Source organism: Callithrix jacchus, chromosome 9 (genome assembly GCF_049354715.1).
Source record: "Callithrix jacchus isolate 240 chromosome 9, calJac240_pri, whole genome shotgun sequence".
In the NCBI taxonomy this organism is placed as follows: Eukaryota; Metazoa; Chordata; class Mammalia; order Primates; family Cebidae; genus Callithrix; species Callithrix jacchus.
This window is the reverse complement of record NC_133510.1, coordinates 15,166,828-15,184,511: the sequence shown is the minus strand read 5'-3', so window position 1 is coordinate 15,184,511 and position 17,684 is coordinate 15,166,828. Positions and strand designations below refer to the sequence as shown.

General features: G+C 46.3%; 1 protein-coding gene across 19 annotated transcripts in view; it reads left to right on the top strand.

The window, feature by feature from the left end:
• DCP1B (decapping mRNA 1B) overlaps positions 1 to 17,684 on the top strand; it is a 72,727-nt gene that overhangs the window by 48,637 nt on the left and 6,406 nt on the right. For 7 of the 19 annotated variants that reach the window (XM_078338423.1, XM_078338427.1, XM_078338421.1 and 4 more), the window contains 2 exons: positions 489 to 737; positions 16,735 to 16,836. In XM_078338423.1, coding sequence (XP_078194549.1) covers positions 489 to 737; positions 16,735 to 16,836 — 351 coding nt within the window. Of the gene's footprint in view, positions 1 to 488; positions 738 to 2,722; positions 3,018 to 3,576; positions 3,790 to 7,922; positions 9,844 to 12,700; positions 12,888 to 16,734; positions 16,837 to 17,684 lie in introns of those variants that run through there. The other 12 variants (XM_035258377.3, XM_078338430.1, XM_078338426.1 and 9 more) reach the window with 7 other exon arrangements.

Sequence of the window (17,684 nt, the reverse complement as noted above, 5' to 3'; positions counted from 1 at the left end):
TCACTCTCCCTCCCAAAGAGAAGTGCATGAGGCTGCAGGAGGGGCAGGGAGTTGCTGTCACAGCACCTCCTGTGCTCCAGGGTCAGGAGGGGAAATGGGTAGGCCCCTATCAAGTAAGGGTGGCAGCTCACATAAGTTGGGAGACCTTTAAGTCAGAGTCATGGACAGCCAGGTCTGAGGAGAAGGTCAGTAGTCCTAAATGCATGTTGCCAAATACTGACAGTCAGCCTTAAAAATAAACTGTCACTCAGAGGCCAAGCTTCATATGCAGAGGGAACAGCAGTCACCACAGCAGACCATACCAGAGCTGCTCAGTGATGCCAGAGGAAGGTGCACAGAGAGTGGAACAAGAATCAGTTACACGTAGACTATTCTCGGCTAGGGAAGCTGTGCACAGGGAATGCTTAGATCACCTGCATCCACTGCTGCAAGCTGTCATGCCATGAGCTGCTCCTGACCCCACCCCTGTGTGTATTTGCTATGAGCAGGTCATCTCACCTCAGCGCATCCCTGCTACAGCAGCTCCTTCTCTGCTCATGTCCCCCATGGTGTTCACACAATCCACCTCCGTCCCACCAAAAGAAAGGGAGAGCGGCCTCTTGCCTGTGGGAGGCCAGGAGCTGCCTGCTGCCACCACCAGCCTCCTCCTGCCCATGCAGAGCCCAGAGCCCTCCGTAATCACCAGCAGCCCACTCACCAAGCTCCAGCTCCAGGAAACACTGCTGTACCTCATTCAGGTAAGCCATCACATCATCTCCCTTTGCACCTGACCACACCTGTTGGCCTCCTGGCTGTGACTTTCAGATAAAGACTTGGCCATGGCCTGCTTAGCTTCCGTGAGAATAACAGGTGTGTGTGTAACAACTCATCCTGACCCCAGTGGCTTCTGTGCTCGTTTAGCTTGGTGCTATTTAGAATACCAAGTGTGGCTTTGGATGTCTCAGCTCTTCAAGGATCTTGTCATTTGAAGGACTGTCTAAGGTCTCCAAGCTGTCACCTATCAGAAGAGAAGGAAGCATACGCTGGTGATTAAGCAGTCCCTGAGAGGACCCTGGGTGCTGCCGGGGGCCTGGAGAGAAAACTCACCATTAGGAAGTAGAGGTGGGAGCAGTCCTGGGCAAGGGGCCGTCTGCCGAGTAGGGAACAGGTCACTGAGCGAGTGGAAAACAGGGAGGGTAGCAAGTAATGGCTGTGGCTGCTGCAGGTGCGTTTTACAAGTCATTTTGAAATCTGCTCATTAGGATGGGATGGAGCGACAAGACTCCTTGTGAGCCATCGTCTCACTTGTCTATGAAATTGTGAAATAATAATGAGTACAGTAATAGCTTACACTCCATAGAGCTGGTGCCGGGCCCTGTTTTAAGTGCCACACACATATTAACTCATTCACTCCTTACACAACAACCCTGTTATTTTTCCCATTCTGCAGAAACGGAAAGTGAGGCTAAGCAACTGGTGAGGCACACAGCTTGTTCATAACACAGCGGGGATGCTCCATGCTGCCATGTGGCTCGGCTGCCCATCTATGCTGCATGTAATGAGCTCTTGCTACCATGCAGGCCCCTAGCCTGGCCCCCGGAGTGCCACTTCCCATATGCTCTCCCGTGGGCCATACTCTCCACATGAATGTTACCAGGGACCAGCCTCAGGAGAACATTCAGCACAGGGGCCCTAGCAAAGCACACCCAAAAAATAAATGGTAGGCCTTGAAAAGTGGAATATTTGTAGCCAGACAGACTTGAGACACCCCAGTTAATGTATTTAGATGTCTTTTTAGTAGATAGTCTTTAAGAAAACTTTTGTGGCACTTTGCTTAAACATCAAAGTGGCCTCTAGAGAGCAGGCTAGCCCTTCTGCGGTTGTCCTGTCCTACTCAAAAAGACAGTGGTCTCTATTAGTAAAACATTTTTTAAAAGCCTACATGTTGGCCAGGCGCAGTGGCTCCTCACACCTGTACTCCCAGCACTTTGGGAAGCCAAGGTGAGAGCATTGCTTGAGGCCAGGAATTCAAGATCAGCCCGAGCAACATAGCGAGACTACAAAGGAGACAGTTTGAGAGAGAATGAAAGGAATGGACTAGAAAACAGCAGAAGTGTAATAATCAGATACAAAGAAGGTCAGCAGCAAATAACTGAGCCTCACTAATTCATAAATAAATATCAGGATAAAAATATTTGCCACCTTTTAAAGCTATTCATGGTAAGCTCATGAGGAATTAGAAAGGACATCTATGAACTTCTTTACTTTGAGCAAATTTCTTAAGTTTGAATTTAAAAGGTTCATATGTTTTTCTGGCTCATTCCATTCAGATCACATTGTCTTGAGACTCTGATAATCCAGAGTAGTTGCTGAACACGGCTGGTTAGAAATTCCATTCCCCCTCCTTCCACTGTCGGAACGCGTTTTACTTCTTCCTGTGTACTAGACCTCATCTTCCCAGTCACTCACACAATCTGTTTTTAGTCTCTGCCTCTTGTTAGGATGCAGTCTCATGCATAGGAACTTTGTGACTACTTTGTAGGAAAAAAAGGGATAACATCACTCTCTTCATTGCATGAAAATAATGCTAACTCTGTGTGGGGTGCGAAGAGGGAATGAAGGGGGAATGTGAAGTGTGGGTGAATTACTAATGCTGTAAAGAATTCGAGTGGGAGGGAGAAGTCTCTAGAATTAAAAAATGAAGAAAACCACTGATTAGACCATGATTCCCACTCTTTGCCAGGCAAAAGAGCCCAGAGACTACCAGTCTTATTCCTGCCCACTTGCCAAGGCCAGAAACTTTCCATAACTTATGGAAAGACTTACGTGGACTTTGATGAAGTACTGATGAAGCATGTTGGAAGTAAAATGCTCAGTAATGCCCAAAACAAAGTAAAACCATTGCAGGTAACGTGGAGGGCCTTTAAACACCACAGTGGCTCATGCCTGTAATCCCAGCACTTGGGGAGGCCAGGAGTTTGAGACCACCCTGAGCAACATAGTGAGACCTTGTCTCAACAAAAAACTGACAAAGAAAAGCCAGGTACGGTGGCACACACCTTGTAGCCCTAGCTACTTGGGAGACTGAGGTGGGAGGATCACTTGACTGCAGGAGGTTGAGGCTGCAGTGAGCTATGATGGCAGTACTGCACTTCAGCTTGGGTGATGGAGTGAGACCCGGTGTCAAAAACCAAAAAAAAAAAAAAAAAAAAAAAAACAAGAAACAAAAAAACACACCACCTGGATCATGTCCTCCTAACTCCTCTGTCTGCTGGGGCCCCTTATCTTTGCAGACCCAGGCTGTTCTTGAGTAAACCTTGTTCCATGCTGCCATGTGGCTCGGCTGCCCACCTGTGCTGTATGTAATGAGCTCTTGCTACTGTGCATACTGACCGTGGAAAACCAGCAGCTCTGTCCGGCCTTGCCTCAACCCCACATAACATTCACACATGTAATTAAAAACCACCAGCTGTTAGATCAGACGGGGAGAGATGAGCCTCTCAGTGTCCAAATGCCAGTTCAGCTCTTAGACAGAGGAAGCCCTTTGTGTCTGCCAACCAAGTTGCGTTCTCCTGGGTCTCTCTATTTGTTTTCCAGAATGACGACAACTTCTTAAACATAATCTATGAAGCCTATCTCTTCAGCATGACTCAAGCAGCCATGAAAAAGACTATGTGAGAGCAAGTCCTTTTAAAACTGATTTTCAAGGTCCTTCCAAAACTCTGGCACAAGGTTCTTTCACGTCGTGTTGTTTCTTTCAATGTTTCTGCCTTTTATTAAAAAAAAGAGTATGTATAATATGAAGTAAAATGTTTCAGACTTTTTTTTATAGTCAGGTGGAGTTTTTTTATAGTCAGGTGGAGCTTTTTTTTTTTAAGTTCTGGGATACATGTGTAGAATGTGCAGGTTTATTACATAGGTATACACATGCCATGGTGGTTTGCTGCACCCATCAACCCGCCATCTACATGAGGTATTTCTCCTAATGCTGTCCTTCCCCTAGCTTCCTACCCGCAACAGGCCCCGGTGTGTGATGTTCCCCTCCCTGTGTGCATGTGGTCTCATTGTTCAACTCCCACTTGTGAATGAGAACATGTGGTGTTTGGTTTTCTGTTCCCATATTAGTTTGCTGAGAATGATGGTTTCCAGCTTCATCCATGTCCCTGCAAAGGACATGAACTCATCCTTTTTTATGGCTGCATAGTATTCTGTGGTGTATATGTGCTACATTTGCTTTATCTGCTCTATCATTGATGGGCATTTAGGTTGGTTCCAAGTCTTTGCCATTGTGAATAGTGCTGCAGTAAACATACATGTTCATGTGTCTGTATAGTAGAATGATTTATGATACTTTGGGTATATACCCAGTAATGGAATTGTTGGGTCAAATGGTATTTCTGGTTCTAGATCCTTGAGGAATCACCACACTGTCTTCCACAATGGTTGAACTAATTTACACTCCCACCAGCAGTGTAAAAGTGTTCCTATTTCTCCACATCCTCTTCAGCATCTGTTGTCTCCAGATTTTTTAATGATCGCCATTCTAACTGGTGTGAGATGGTATCTCAATGTAGTTTTGATTTGCATTTCTCTAATGACCAGTGATAATGAGCTTTTTTTCATATGTTTGTTGGCCACATAAATGTCTTCTTTTGAGAAGTATCTGTTCATATCCTTCACCTACTTTTTGATGGGGCTGTTTTCTTCTTGTAAATTTGTTTAAGTTCCTTGTAGATTCCGGATATTAGCCCTTTGTCAGATGGATGTTGCAAAACATTTCTCCTACTCTGATGATAATTTCTTGCTGTGCAGAAGCTCTTTAGTTTAATTAGATCCCATTTCTCAATTTTGGATTTTGTTGCCATTGCTTTTGGTGTTTTAGTCATGAAGTCTTTGCTGTGCTTATGTCCTGAATGGTATTGCCTAGGTTTTTTCCTAGGGATTTTATGGTTTTAGGTCTTACGTTTAAGTCTTTAGTCCATCTTGAGTTAATTTTTTTATAAGGTGTAAGGAAGGGGTCTAGTTTCAGCTTTCTGCACATGGCTAGCCAGTTTTCTCACCATCATTTATTAAACAGGGAATCCTTGTTTTTGTCAGGCTTGTCAAAGATCAGATGGTTGTAGATGTGTGGCATTATTTCTGAGGCCTCTGTTGTGTTCCATTGGTCTATATATCTATTTTGGTACCAGTACCATGATGTTTTGGTTACTGTAGCCTTGCAGTATAGTTTGAAGTCAGGTAATTTGAAGTCAGGTAGCATAATGTCTCCAGCTTTGTTCATTTTGCTTAGGATTGTCTTGGCTATACAGGATCTTTTTTGGTTCCATATGAAATTTAATATAGTTTTTTTCTAATTCCATGAAGAAAGTCAGTGGTAGCTTGATGGGGATAGCATTGAATCTATAAATTACTTCGGGCAGTATGGCCATTTTCATGATATGATTCTTCCTATCCATGAGCATAGAATGTTTTTCCATTTGTTTGTGTCCTCTCTTACTTCCTTGAGCAGTGATTTGTAGTTATCCTTAAAGAGGACCTTCACATCCCTTGTAAGTTGTATTCCTAGGTATTTTATTCTCTTTGTAGCAGTTGTGAATGGGAATTCACTCATGATTTGACCCTCTGTTACTGGTGTATAGGAATGCTTGTGATTTTTGCACATTGATTTTGTATCCTGAGACTTTGCTGAAGTTGTTTATCAGCTTAAGGAGATTTTGGACTGAGACAATGGGGTTTTCTAAATATATAATCATGTCATCTGCAAACAGAGACAGTTTGACTTCCTCTCTCCCTATCTGAATAGCCTTTATTTCTTTCTCTTACCTGATTGTTCTGGCCAGAACTTCCAATATTATGTTGAAGAGGAGTGATGAGAGAGAGCATCCTTGTCTTATGCCAGTTTTCAAAGGGAATGCTTCCAGCTTTTTTACTCATCCAGTATGATATTGGCTGTGAGTTTGTCATAAATAGCTCTTCTTATTTTGAGATACATTCCATCAATACATAGTTTATGAAGTTTGGTTTTTGAGTTTTCCTTTTTTAGCATGAAGTAGTGTTGAATTTTATTAAAGGCCTTTTCTGCATCTATTGAGCTATTCATGTGGTTTTTGTCATTGGTTCTGTTTATGTGATGGATTATGTTTATTGATTTACATATGTTGAACTGGCCTTGCATAGCAGGGATGAAGCTTTCTGATGTGCTGCTGGATTCGGTTTGCCAGTATTTTATTGAGGATTTCTGCATTGATGTTCATCAGGGTTATTGGCTTGAAATTTTCTTTTTTTGTTGTGTCTCTGCCAGGTTTTTGTATCAGAATGATGCTGACCTTATAAAATGAGTTAGGGAATCCACCTTTATCTATTGTTTGGAATAGTTTCAGAAGGAATGATACCAGCTCCTCTTTGTACCTCTGGTAGAATTTGGCTGTGAATCGTTCTGGTTCTGGGCTTTTTTTGGGTGGTAGACTATTAATTGCTGCCTCAACTTCAGACCATGTTATTGGTCTATTCAGGGATTCGACTTGTTTATGGTTTAGTCTTGCGAGGGTGTATGTGTGCAGGAATTTATCAATTTCTTCTAGATTTTGTAGTATATTTGCATAGAGTATCTATAGTATTCTCTAATGGTAGTTTGTATATTTGTGAAATCAGTGGTGATATCCCCTTTATCATTTTTTATTTTGTCTATTTTCTTCTTTATTAGTCTGGCTAGTGGTCTATTTTGTTAATCTTTAAAAAAAAACAGGTCCTGGATTCATTGATTTTTTTTTTTTTTGAAGGGTTTTTCATGTCTCTGTCTCCTTCAGTTCTGCTCTGATCTTGTCTTCTGCTAGCCTTTGAATTTGTTTGCTCTTGCTTCTCTAGTTCTTTTAATTGTGATGTTGGCATGTTGATTTTAGATCTTTCCCGCTTTCTCCTGTGAGCATTTAGTGCTATAAATTTCCCTCTAAACACTGCTTTAACTGTGTCCCAGAGATTCTGGTGCTTTGTGGCTTTGTACTCACTGGTTTCAAAGAACTTCTTTATTTCTGCCTTAAATTCATTATTTATCCAGTAGTCATTCAAGAGCAGATTGTTCAGTTTCCATGTAGTTGTGCAGTTTCAAGTGAGTTTCTTCATCCTGAGTTCTAATTTGATTGTGCTGTGGTCTGAGAGACTGTTTGTTATGATTTCTGTTCTTTGCATTTGCTGAGGAGTGATTTACTTCCAGTTATGTGGTCAGTTTTAGAATTAGTGCGATGTGGTGCTGAGAAGACTGTATATTCTATTGATATGGGGTGGAGAGTTCTGTAGATGTCTATAAGGTTCACTTGGTCCAGAGCTGAGTTCAAGTCTTGAGTATCCTTGTTAATTTTCTGTCTCACTGATCTCTCTAATATTGACAGTGGGGTATTAAAATCTTCCACTATTATTATGTGGGAGTCTAAATCTCTTTTAGGTCTCTAAGAACTTGCTTTATGAGTCTCCTGTATTGGATACATATGTATTTAGGATAGTTAGCTCTTCTTGTTGCATTGATCCCATTACCATTGTGTAATGCCCTTCTTTGTCTTTTTTGATTTTCGTTGGTTTAAGTCTGTTTTATCGGAGACTACGATTGCAACCCCTGTCTTTTTTTTGGCTTTCCATTTGCTTGGTAAATATTTGACCATCCCTTTATTTTGAGCCTATGTGTGTCTTCGCACATGAGATGGGTTTCCTGAATACAGCACACCGATGGGTCTTGACTCTTTATCCAATTTGCCAGTCTGTGTCTTTTAATTGGGGCATTTAGCCCATTTACATTTAAGGCTAATATTGTTATGTGTGAACTTGATCCTGTCATCATGATGCTAGCTGGTTATCTTGCCCATTAGTTGATGCAGTTTCTTCATAGTGTTGATGGTCTTTACCATTTGGTATTCTTTGCACTGGCTGGTACCAGTTTTCCTTTCCATATTTAGTACAGAGTGGACCTCCAGCAAACTCCAGCAGACCTGCAGCAAAGGGGCCTGTTAGAAGGAAAACTAACAAACAGAAAGGAATAGCATCAACATCAACGAAAAGGATGTCCACACAAAACCCCCATCCGAAGGTCACCAGCATCAAAGACCAAAGTGAGATAAATCCATGAAGATGAGGAAAAACCAGTGCAAAAAGATTAAAAATTCCAAAAACCAGAAGGCCTCTTCTCCAAAGGATCACAACTCCTCGCCAGCAAGGAAGAAAACTGGATGGAGAATGAATTTGATGAATTAACAGAAGTAGACTTCAGAAGATGGGTAGCAAACTCCTCTGAGCCAAAGGAGCATGTTCTAATCAAATGCAAGGAAGCGAAGAACCTTGAAAAGAGGTTGGAGGAATTGCTAACTAGAATAACCAACTGAGAGAAGAACATAAATCACCTGATGGAGCTGAAAAACACAGCACGAGAACTTCATGAAGGATACACAAGTATCAATAGCTGAATTGATCAAGTGGAAGAAAGGGTATCAGAGATTGAAGATCAACTTAATGAAGTAAAGCATGAAGACAAGAGAAAAATGAGTGAAAAGGAATGAACAAAGCCTCCAGGAAATACGGGACTATGTGAAAAGACCAAACCTACGTTTGATTGGTGCACCTGAAAGTGATGTGGAGAATGGAACCAAGTTGGAAAACACTCTTGAGGCTATTATCCCAGAGAACTTCCCCAACCTAGCAAGACAGGTCAACATTCAAATTCAGGGAATACAGAGAACACCACAAAGATATTCCTCAAGAAGAGCAACCCCAAGACACATAATCGTCAGATTCACCAGGGTTGAAATGAAGGAAAAAATGCTAAGGGCAGCCAGAGAGAAAGGTCGGGTTACCCACAAAGGGAGCCCATCAGACTAACAGTGGATCTCTCTACAGAAACCCTACAAGCCAGAAGAGAGTGGGGGCCCATATGCAAGATTCTTAAAGAAAAGAATTTTCAACCTAGACTTTCACATACAGCCAAACTAAGCTTCGTAAGCGAAGGAGAAATAAAATCTTTTACAGACAAGCAAATGGTGAGAGATTCTGTCACCACCAGGCCTGCCTTTCAAGTGGTTTCTTGTTTTGTTTTGCTTTTAGAAATCATGTCCTTCAGTACACCTGGTACTAAGAATAGAGTGAGTAGGAAAATTCTTTGCCCAGCTCACTCAGTAAATGCCAGGCTTAAATTATGTTTTCTTACATGTATGGAGCCACTTGGGAAGAATCAGTGTCTCTGTGGGAAGGCCTGTTCTTGGAGCTTAGTTCTTTGTTAATAGGGTCTGGTGGTTCTTTGAGCAGAGTGTAATTTCCACTGGGGAGCTCCATGTGCACAGTGCATGCCGACCACCAGGTGGCAGTGTCGTCCCACAAGTTATCCTACAAAGGCTTTAATGAGCCTTTGGAAATAATGATGGTTTTCTTTTACCAGACAAAGTAAACCTTTCATTTGTAAAAACCCAGTTGGCATGTTTTACCCAATCCTTTGAAGGGAAGTTATTTCTAAATGTATTTATAGCTAGTTTCTAGAGGATAGATGTTCTAAGAGTTGACAAATGGCCCAGATTTCCAGCAACACTTCATCCCAGCCCATGATATTTCTTTTGGACCCAAGCAGCAGGATGTGCCCGCCTCAGCTTCCGAATGCATAGTATATCATCCTCAGCAGAACACGCTGAGAGCCAGGGCACAGGAGACTGACTGTGATGTTCGGGGCTTGTGATAAGGACTCGGCAAGCCGTGGAGCAGATCGAGTTTTATGTTCACAGAGATGAGGAGCTTAATCTTGGAAGGAGTCAGAAGAGCCCCTGCCAAGTTGTTAAGAGTATGTATGGGACTCAGTCCCTGCTAAGTATTCATAATAAAGACAGCTTTGTGTTCCTATAACCCTTCTTATTCTCGGCTCATAAAAAGATCTTAGATTACTGCAAAGCAGACAGGTTTTATTCTCATTTTATAGTTCATAAAATGGAAGCATGAGGAAAACAGGTTTCCCTACAGTTTCTGAGATCTAGGCTTGGACTTTAAGCTCTAAACCTTTGTTCAGCCACACCATCAAGTGAAAGCGTTGTTAGAACACCAACTCCCCTACTGTCCCACAGGAGGATGCTTTGTCTTGTGAAGAGAAAGGGTAGGTGGAAAAGGGATTGATTGTTACTGAACCCTTGTTATGTGCCAGACCTTGGCAAGGAGTCCACTGTGTTATCCTCCGACATTTAGGAAGGAGACTGCCACTCCCTAGGTGCCACTGGCTCCCAGGCAGTAGTTCCAACCTAACTGAAGCTCAGGTGGAGCCCTGAGATCTCTGTTCCTAGAGGCAGCCTTACCCAGTGCAGTGGGCTTCACCTGGTGGAATTCTTTGTTTCTTTGGTATCTCCTACAACCATCTAACAAAGTGACGAGCCATGCGAAGTTTCCACAGAATACTTGAAATTAATAATTGCATAAATGGTATCTCAGTAGTAAGGAGAACAGGGCAACATCAGAGACACATTTGGATCTGTCATTCGGAAATCCGTTATAATAGTGCTTGCTTCAGCGACACATGTACAAAAATGGGAACAAAATCAATGATCTGCTTCACTGCTGGCAACCTTGAAAACATATCTTTGATCTTAATTACATGTTTGGAGTTGCTCACCAGCTAGGGAGAGGTGAGTTCCATATTTAATGTTCCTACTGTATTTGTTGTAGTGAATGACTAATTTCATGAAATATTTCTTCCTTTGCTTCAGAACTGCATAAATAAAACAGAAAGAAATATCCGTTATAGTACCTAATGTGAAAAGGGGCCCATGTTCTGATGTGACAGAGGAACAAGCCCAAGCCCAGCATGGTCAGACCTGCCCTGCAGGCTTCAGCGGGCCTTTCTAGGTCAACGCCACAGTCATCTGTTTTGAAAAATAATAAATTCTCCATCCTTTACTGGAATAAATCATTTGAAAAGGGACAGGCCCAATTCATTTAGACCAAAGACAAAGTCACCCTTTTGAAGGGCAGCTGGTGATGGAGCGCTTGTTTCTTCTGTACAGCAAAGCAGATGACAGTGTCTTTGTGCAAAAGGACTTTCTCTAGTGAGCCCAAGAAATAGATCAAAAGGGCTGTCTGAGGCACCCAAAGTTAGATTCATAATAAATGGGCTTTTCTTCCTCCCACTCAGCCCAAATTCTGGGAACATCATTGATGCCACTCCTTAGGTGCCACTGGCTCCTAGGCAGCAGTTTTAACCTAATTGAATCTCAGGTCGAGTCCTGAGAGTTCTGTTCATAGAGGTAACCTTATCCAATGCAGTGGGCTTCAACCTGGTGGAAGTTCCAGAAGCCAGAGCCGTCTGGTGTGGGGACAGAGCACACAGCTATAGAGAAGTTCCAGAGCTGTCTGGTGTGGGGACAGAGCACACAGCTATAGAGAAGTTCCAGAGCTGTCTGTCTGGTGTGGGGACAGAGCACACAGCTATAGAGAAGTTCCAGAGCTGTCTGTCTGGTGTGGGGACAGAGCACACAGCTATAGAGAAGTTCCAGAGCTGTCTGTCTGGTGTGGGGACAGAGCACACAGCTATAGAGAAGTTCCAGAGCTGTCTGTCTGGTGTGGGGACAGAGCACAGAGCTATAGAGAAGTTCCAGAGCTGTCTGTCTGGTGTGGGGACAGAGCACACAGCTATAGAGAAGTTCCAGAGCTGTCTGGTGTGGGGACAGAGCACACAGCTATAGAGAAGTTCCAGAGCTGTCTGTCTGGTGTGGGGACAGAGCACACAGCTATAGAGAAGTTCCAGAGCTGCCTGTCTGGTGTGGGGACAGAGCACACAGCTATAGAGAAGTTCCAGAGCTGTCTGGTGTGGGGACAGAGCACACAGCTATAGAGAAGTTCCAGAGCTGTCTGTCTGGTGTGGGGACAGAGCACACAGCTATAGAGAAGTTCCAGAGCTGTCTGTCTGGTGTGGGGACAGAGCACACAGCTGTGGAGTCACACAGACCTGCCTTGAATTCCTGAACAAGTGCATCTCTGGGACACTGTTTTCTCACTTAAAAATGAAAGACTCTCACAAGGTCCTTATGAGGATTAATTGGGAGCAACACATGTCAAATGACTCCTCCGTGCCGCGGCTGTGGTCCGGGGGCCTTGCTCCAGCTGTTGGGAGAGGCCCGCAGCTGCTGGGCTGGCCTTGTTTGCCACCCACCAGGACCTGAGGGTTCAGTCTGGCCTTGGCACTTGGGGTTCTGTGGTCCTGCTTTACTGTCTTCTCCCCTTCATTTCCTTATCAATGAAATGAAAACAGTAACGCTTCTCCCTTCCTTATGAAGGAAGTGCCACAGCTCTTTAAGAGGCCCACATACCCAGTGGTATCACTACTTGTAATGGTACCATGTCGATGCTGCTCTTGCCCCTGCCGTTATGGGTAAAGCACCATCTAAATTGCAAGGCAGAAGGCAGTGCTATTCGATAGGATTCATACTTCCTGGATCTTCTGAAAAGAAACACACTGCTTGGTCTCCCCCTTCAGAAGGCCAGGCATGGTGATAACTGCAGAGTGAGAGAAACCTCTGTTAGTATCTTCTAGAACTGTCTGGTATGCACAGCCAGCCCTACTGGACATAGAGCCCTTGTACTGGCTTCTTCCAGCCCCTTCAGGAGGAAAGCCCAGGGCCAAGAAACAAAAAATAAAAACCAGAAAATCCAGGGCTGAAGGATTATCCTGGAAAGCACAGACCTGTGGCATTTGATAAGTTCTTTCTTCCTTCAGACGACAGCAGCCTGCCTGCCCTTTGCAGACCCAGAAAGAACAGAAGAAGGACCTGCTTTCTTCCTCTTGAATGAGAAGGGTGAAAATCTGAGAGGAAAGTGCATTTCTACCTCAAGAAAGCTCAGCTATTGAGTAACAGCTCTTCCCTTTGGTTCTCTTGGATATAAAGAGAAACCAACAGTCCACACTTGTCAAGGCCTATTTCCCTGGAGTATGTGCTGCTAAGGATGGGAGGGGCACATCAGAAACGAGTGCTCTGAGCACCAGGCTTTGCCTGGTCTCCATTTGTCAGTATGGATTCAGGTGGGGCAGGGAGGGGCGGAGTGTTGGGTGCAGTTTTAGGAACCGCGTCTCCAGAATGATGTGGACAGATTGGCCGCTCGCTCCTATTAGCAGTGAAGAGGCCTTCTGTTTTCTGACAGGGCCTGCTCTATTCAGACATGTGCCGCCTCCTCCCTTCCCCAAGAAATCAGCCTGCCTCACAGGCTTTGGAACATGGAGTCATCCTTGAGGTTAAATGTGTTGTCTGCAGCGCGCAGGCCGAGGCCACGCCTCGTGGTGTAAAGGTTCATGGCTGCACATGTTGGGGAGCCTGGCCAGCAATTTGCTGAACACTTGCTTTTCAGATCTCAGATGGCTCTGCACCCCACTCCCTCTTACAATTAGAGGAGTGAGGGAGGTGGTTACAAATACTTGGTATATTTAACCCAACCTTGGGTATCTAGATAGATGTTCACTAAACTGAGTCATGAGTAATGCCTGCCAACAGCTCAGAGCCTCGAGAAAAGTACACAAATAAAAACTGCGCGTGCAGACTGTGGGGAGGGGAGGAGAGCCGAGCACTGTGGGTGACTGGCGCTCCTGGCGTCTGGGCAGTACAGACAGGCGCGTGGTCCTGCGCCAGCTAGCAGCCCAAGCTGTGCAGCCCGGGCTTCTCAAGGAGGCAGAAGAAAGAAATCCAAGCCTCGGACAAGTTAACTAAGGGCGAGTAGGAAGGAAGTAAAAAAATGTACTAAGTAGGTGGAGAAAGGGTGGGAGACCAGTCATAAGCCAAAGTCTAAGAATTTCCCTAAAAGTCTTAGGGCCAAGACGAAAGGCACAAAATAATCTAGGAAGAAGCCAAGATGAAGCACCCTGCCAAGACTGGCAGACACAGAAACAGACACGCAAGGGACAGGGTGGGAGTCCTCAGCATTAGAGATTCAAGGGGGCAAGCAGAGCCCCGTCTCCAAGACGACAGTCTCCTGGCCCAGGACGGAAGCTGCAGCCACCGGCCGTGCATACACCGTGAATGCCCCAGCTCCTCCCTCCACCTGTCAGGCACACTTAGTACCTACACAATTGAAGGGGCTCAAAAGACCAAGAAGGCAGAACCACGATCTCGGCTGCCAGGAGCCCCACACCCCATGTGATGTAGTGCAGAGAACAGTGCACTCAGAAAGCTCTGAGTTCTAGTCCCACCATCTCCTCTTTCTCCACCCAGGTGAGTGTCAAGGGGAAATGATTTTCTATCGTGTTTATCGTAGAAACCTTGCAATGGCTGCTTCAGGCCAGTGCCGTGTGTGCTCCATGGCAGCATTTTCTCCTCTGGACGGCAGCCCTCTGGGATGTACCAGGCAGAGCTGGCCCTTCCCCCATCAGCCTCACGGGTCAAGTGTGTCCCAGCTTTTCTTATTGCCACTTACGGCTCCATCATAAATCTGTCCAGAATTATTTTTGATGTTATATTTTCTGCCCATAGCACTTCTCCAGGGTCACGAGTTCCGTAGGTTTTACTCCCTCCTGTGTAGAGGTTTCCCAGCATGCACAGAGAAACTGTGGGAAACCTCTGGCTTGACAGGAGAAACTGTGGCTGGATAGGAAATCTTGAGATAACGGGTCCTGAAGGGACAGGGGGTTCTGCCCAGCTGTGGAGTGCCCAGCCTGTGTGTGAATGACCACTACCCATCAGATGCCATGCTGGAGACACAGAGATGAGTAAGACCCAGCCCAGGCCCCAAGGAGCTCACAGACCAGTGGGAAAGAGACTTACTGTAAGATGACATTGTGGGGGTCATCGCTTACATGCAAATAGGAGGCCAGGGAAGGCTTCCAGGAAGAGATAATGCTTATGCTGGTTCTCAGAGGGTAGGTAAGGTTGACAAAATGAGGGGGCAGCAGGAGTTTGAGGCAAAAGAGATGGCATGAGCCAAGACAGGAAGGCAAGCAGCAGCAATAGTTCTGTGTCCATGTGTGTGCACGTGTGTGTGTGTGTGTTGAGGCGACCTGTGTGTGTGTGAAGGGGTGGGAAGCGGGTACAATACAAGCCATTCGATGTTCTGGAACTTAAAAGACAGAGACTGGCAGGAGATGTGGCTGGAAAAGCACTGTCCAGCCCCTCCGGAGAGCGGAGACTCCGTGAGGGATTCTGCATGGTCCCGCCTTCACTCCTACATGTCCCTGGTCCTGAGTGGAGACAAGATGGGCGAGGCAGATGGCAGCGGGCAGCTGTGGCAGTGGCTGAGGGGGGAAAGGACGGCAGCCTGACCCAAAGCAGCAGTAGCTGAAATTTAAAAACACATGAGACAGATTTAAGAAAGACTCGGGAAGCAAACTTGGGAAGATTGAGTTACTAATCATCTGTGGATGGTAAAGAGAAGGCAAAGATGAGCCGCAGGTTCTTCGCTTGGGTGACTAGGCTGACAGTGACGAGATGAAATGAGGAAATGCTGGCTGGAGTTGACCATAATAGCAACCACAGGTGTGAGGCACTACTCTCTGCCCTTAGCACAAGTTGCCTTTGACCCCCATGAAACCCTGCAAGGTATGCTGTTTCCCTCATTTTATAGCTGGGAAACCTGAAATTCCAAGAATTTGATTTCTTACGTGCACGATTTCACCGACTCCATCCAGAGGCAGAGCTGTCCTTTCCTGCTAGCCAGGCTGAGTACCCACTGAGGAGACGGGAGAAGAGTGGTCATGAGTTCTGGCCAGCCCAGGCCCAGGGAAGGACTGCCCAACTAAACCACTCCAAATCCAGATTCTCCCCAAGCTGGCATGGCAGAACAGGGTCAGAACTCCCATAGGAATGAGGGAGTCTGGGTCCCTTGGGCCCAGATCAACAACCTCCCAGGGTCCAACACTGACCTTCTGTGAACATGTGACCCTGTTGAGTCCTGGGTTGGGGAAGGGGGTCTCACAGCCTTGCCATGGTCTGACTCTTGGCAAAACCTCTCCTGGAAGCGTCCCTGCCTCTTCAGGCAAATGGGGGCTGTGTCTCTGGCAGAATTTCCCAGGAAGACAAAGCAGGGAGCACCCCCACCTGCAACTCCAGTTATGGCTCCCTCAGCGGCACCTGCCTTGCACTGGGGCCTGCAGACCTTGACCTGGCTGTGTGGGTTGAGACGGGGTGGAGAAGGGAAAGGCTGGGACACGGCCCCTCTGCACTCCCCGCTGCCCTGGGCCTGGCTGCCAGCAGGGCGCCCTGCCTGTCTGACTATGACCAGGCACATAGAGGCAGTGTCCTGCGGAGGGGAGGGGAGGCCCAGCTCCTGCGTGTCTACTCACAGAGTAGGTCATGATCATCTTCCCCTCAGGAGTCATTTCCTCTCTTTATGACATAAGGTGATTGATAATGTGAATAATAAAAAATAATGCCTCGCACGTGAGGGGCTCCATGCAGCTTAGACTCAGCACGCCTGTGAGCTGGTGGTGATGTGGGTACCTGTGGGTGGGCACTTAGGAAATGTTAGTCCTAAGAGGATGTGGGGGCCACCCTGGCTTTGGGGTCTCAGGGAACCTCTTCTAACTCGGATAGTGGGGTTGCTCATTTCCCCTATCACACCCCACTCTAATGGGGGCAAATGAGGAATAATTTCTCATTTAAGACTTCAGCTGAAGGCTGCAGAACATTTTGGAGGGACTTTGCAGAGAACAGAGGTCCAAAAAGAGGTTCTAAAAGGCAAAGATTCTGGAGGTTCAAGTCCTCTTTCTTCTTCAGTGTCACCCAGTTGTCCCATCAATGGGGTGACCACATAATCCATCGTTCAAACTAGGATGCTTCCGGATGTGAACGGTCACTAATCACTGAGACGATAGGCAGCAACATCGACTGTCCTGGGCAAGTGCGGACCAACGATCCCCACACATATCACCAGGTAGGCCCTACCAGACTTCTAGCCACAGGGATCCCCGTGCTAAGCCATGCAACTAGCACCATCCTTAGATAAGCCTTAAAGAGTCAGAGGGGCAGGCGACACCTCCCCAGAAGTCAGGAGGCTGAGTGTGGGCTGGCTCCATCGTTACTTCACCCTGTGTGCTAAAGCTAGGCCATGCAAACACTCAGCCACAGGTTCCCCTGTCAGATGAGTCTGAATCAGATGTGGTTTCTTCCTGTCTCAGCATCCAGCCCCCTTTCTCCTTTTGGGCCCTCCCTTCTGGTTAAGAAGTAAGTTCAGGGGAAGTCACTGCCAGAGGTGGCCCCTGGCCCTGTGTGTAAGGTGACCACTGCTTCTCTGCCTCCACGCCACCTGCAGAGGCCACTCCATCCCCAGGTCGGGGTGCTCTGCCACGTGTGGGACGGCCTTGCAGCCCCGGCTTGGCTCTGCCGTGGACGGGATCTGTGTTGCTCGCCTTTGCTGAGCCTGCTTAGAGAGCTCCGTGCTGGACCTCACGAACAGGTCACTCCGTGGGTAGCTCCAGCCAGCAAGGCCGTCTGCATGTGACAGGCAGCCACGTGGGCCCTGCCCCCCTCTCTCAAGTGCTCAGCCTGGGCAACTCTGCGACCTGGGCCACAACAGGCACTTTATAAAATGGGAGCATGAGAAAGGATCTTGTGAGGCCATAATTCAAGCCTTTCCTTTGGTTGCTGAAGACAGGCCCAGAAAGGCTGGGGCCTGCCCCTGGAGAAGCAACTCGCTAATGAGGGCCAGGACCCAAAACTCAGTGAACCGCTGAAGCTGCCCCCTTCACTCAAGTTGCCCCTTCCTCCAACACAGCACAGCTC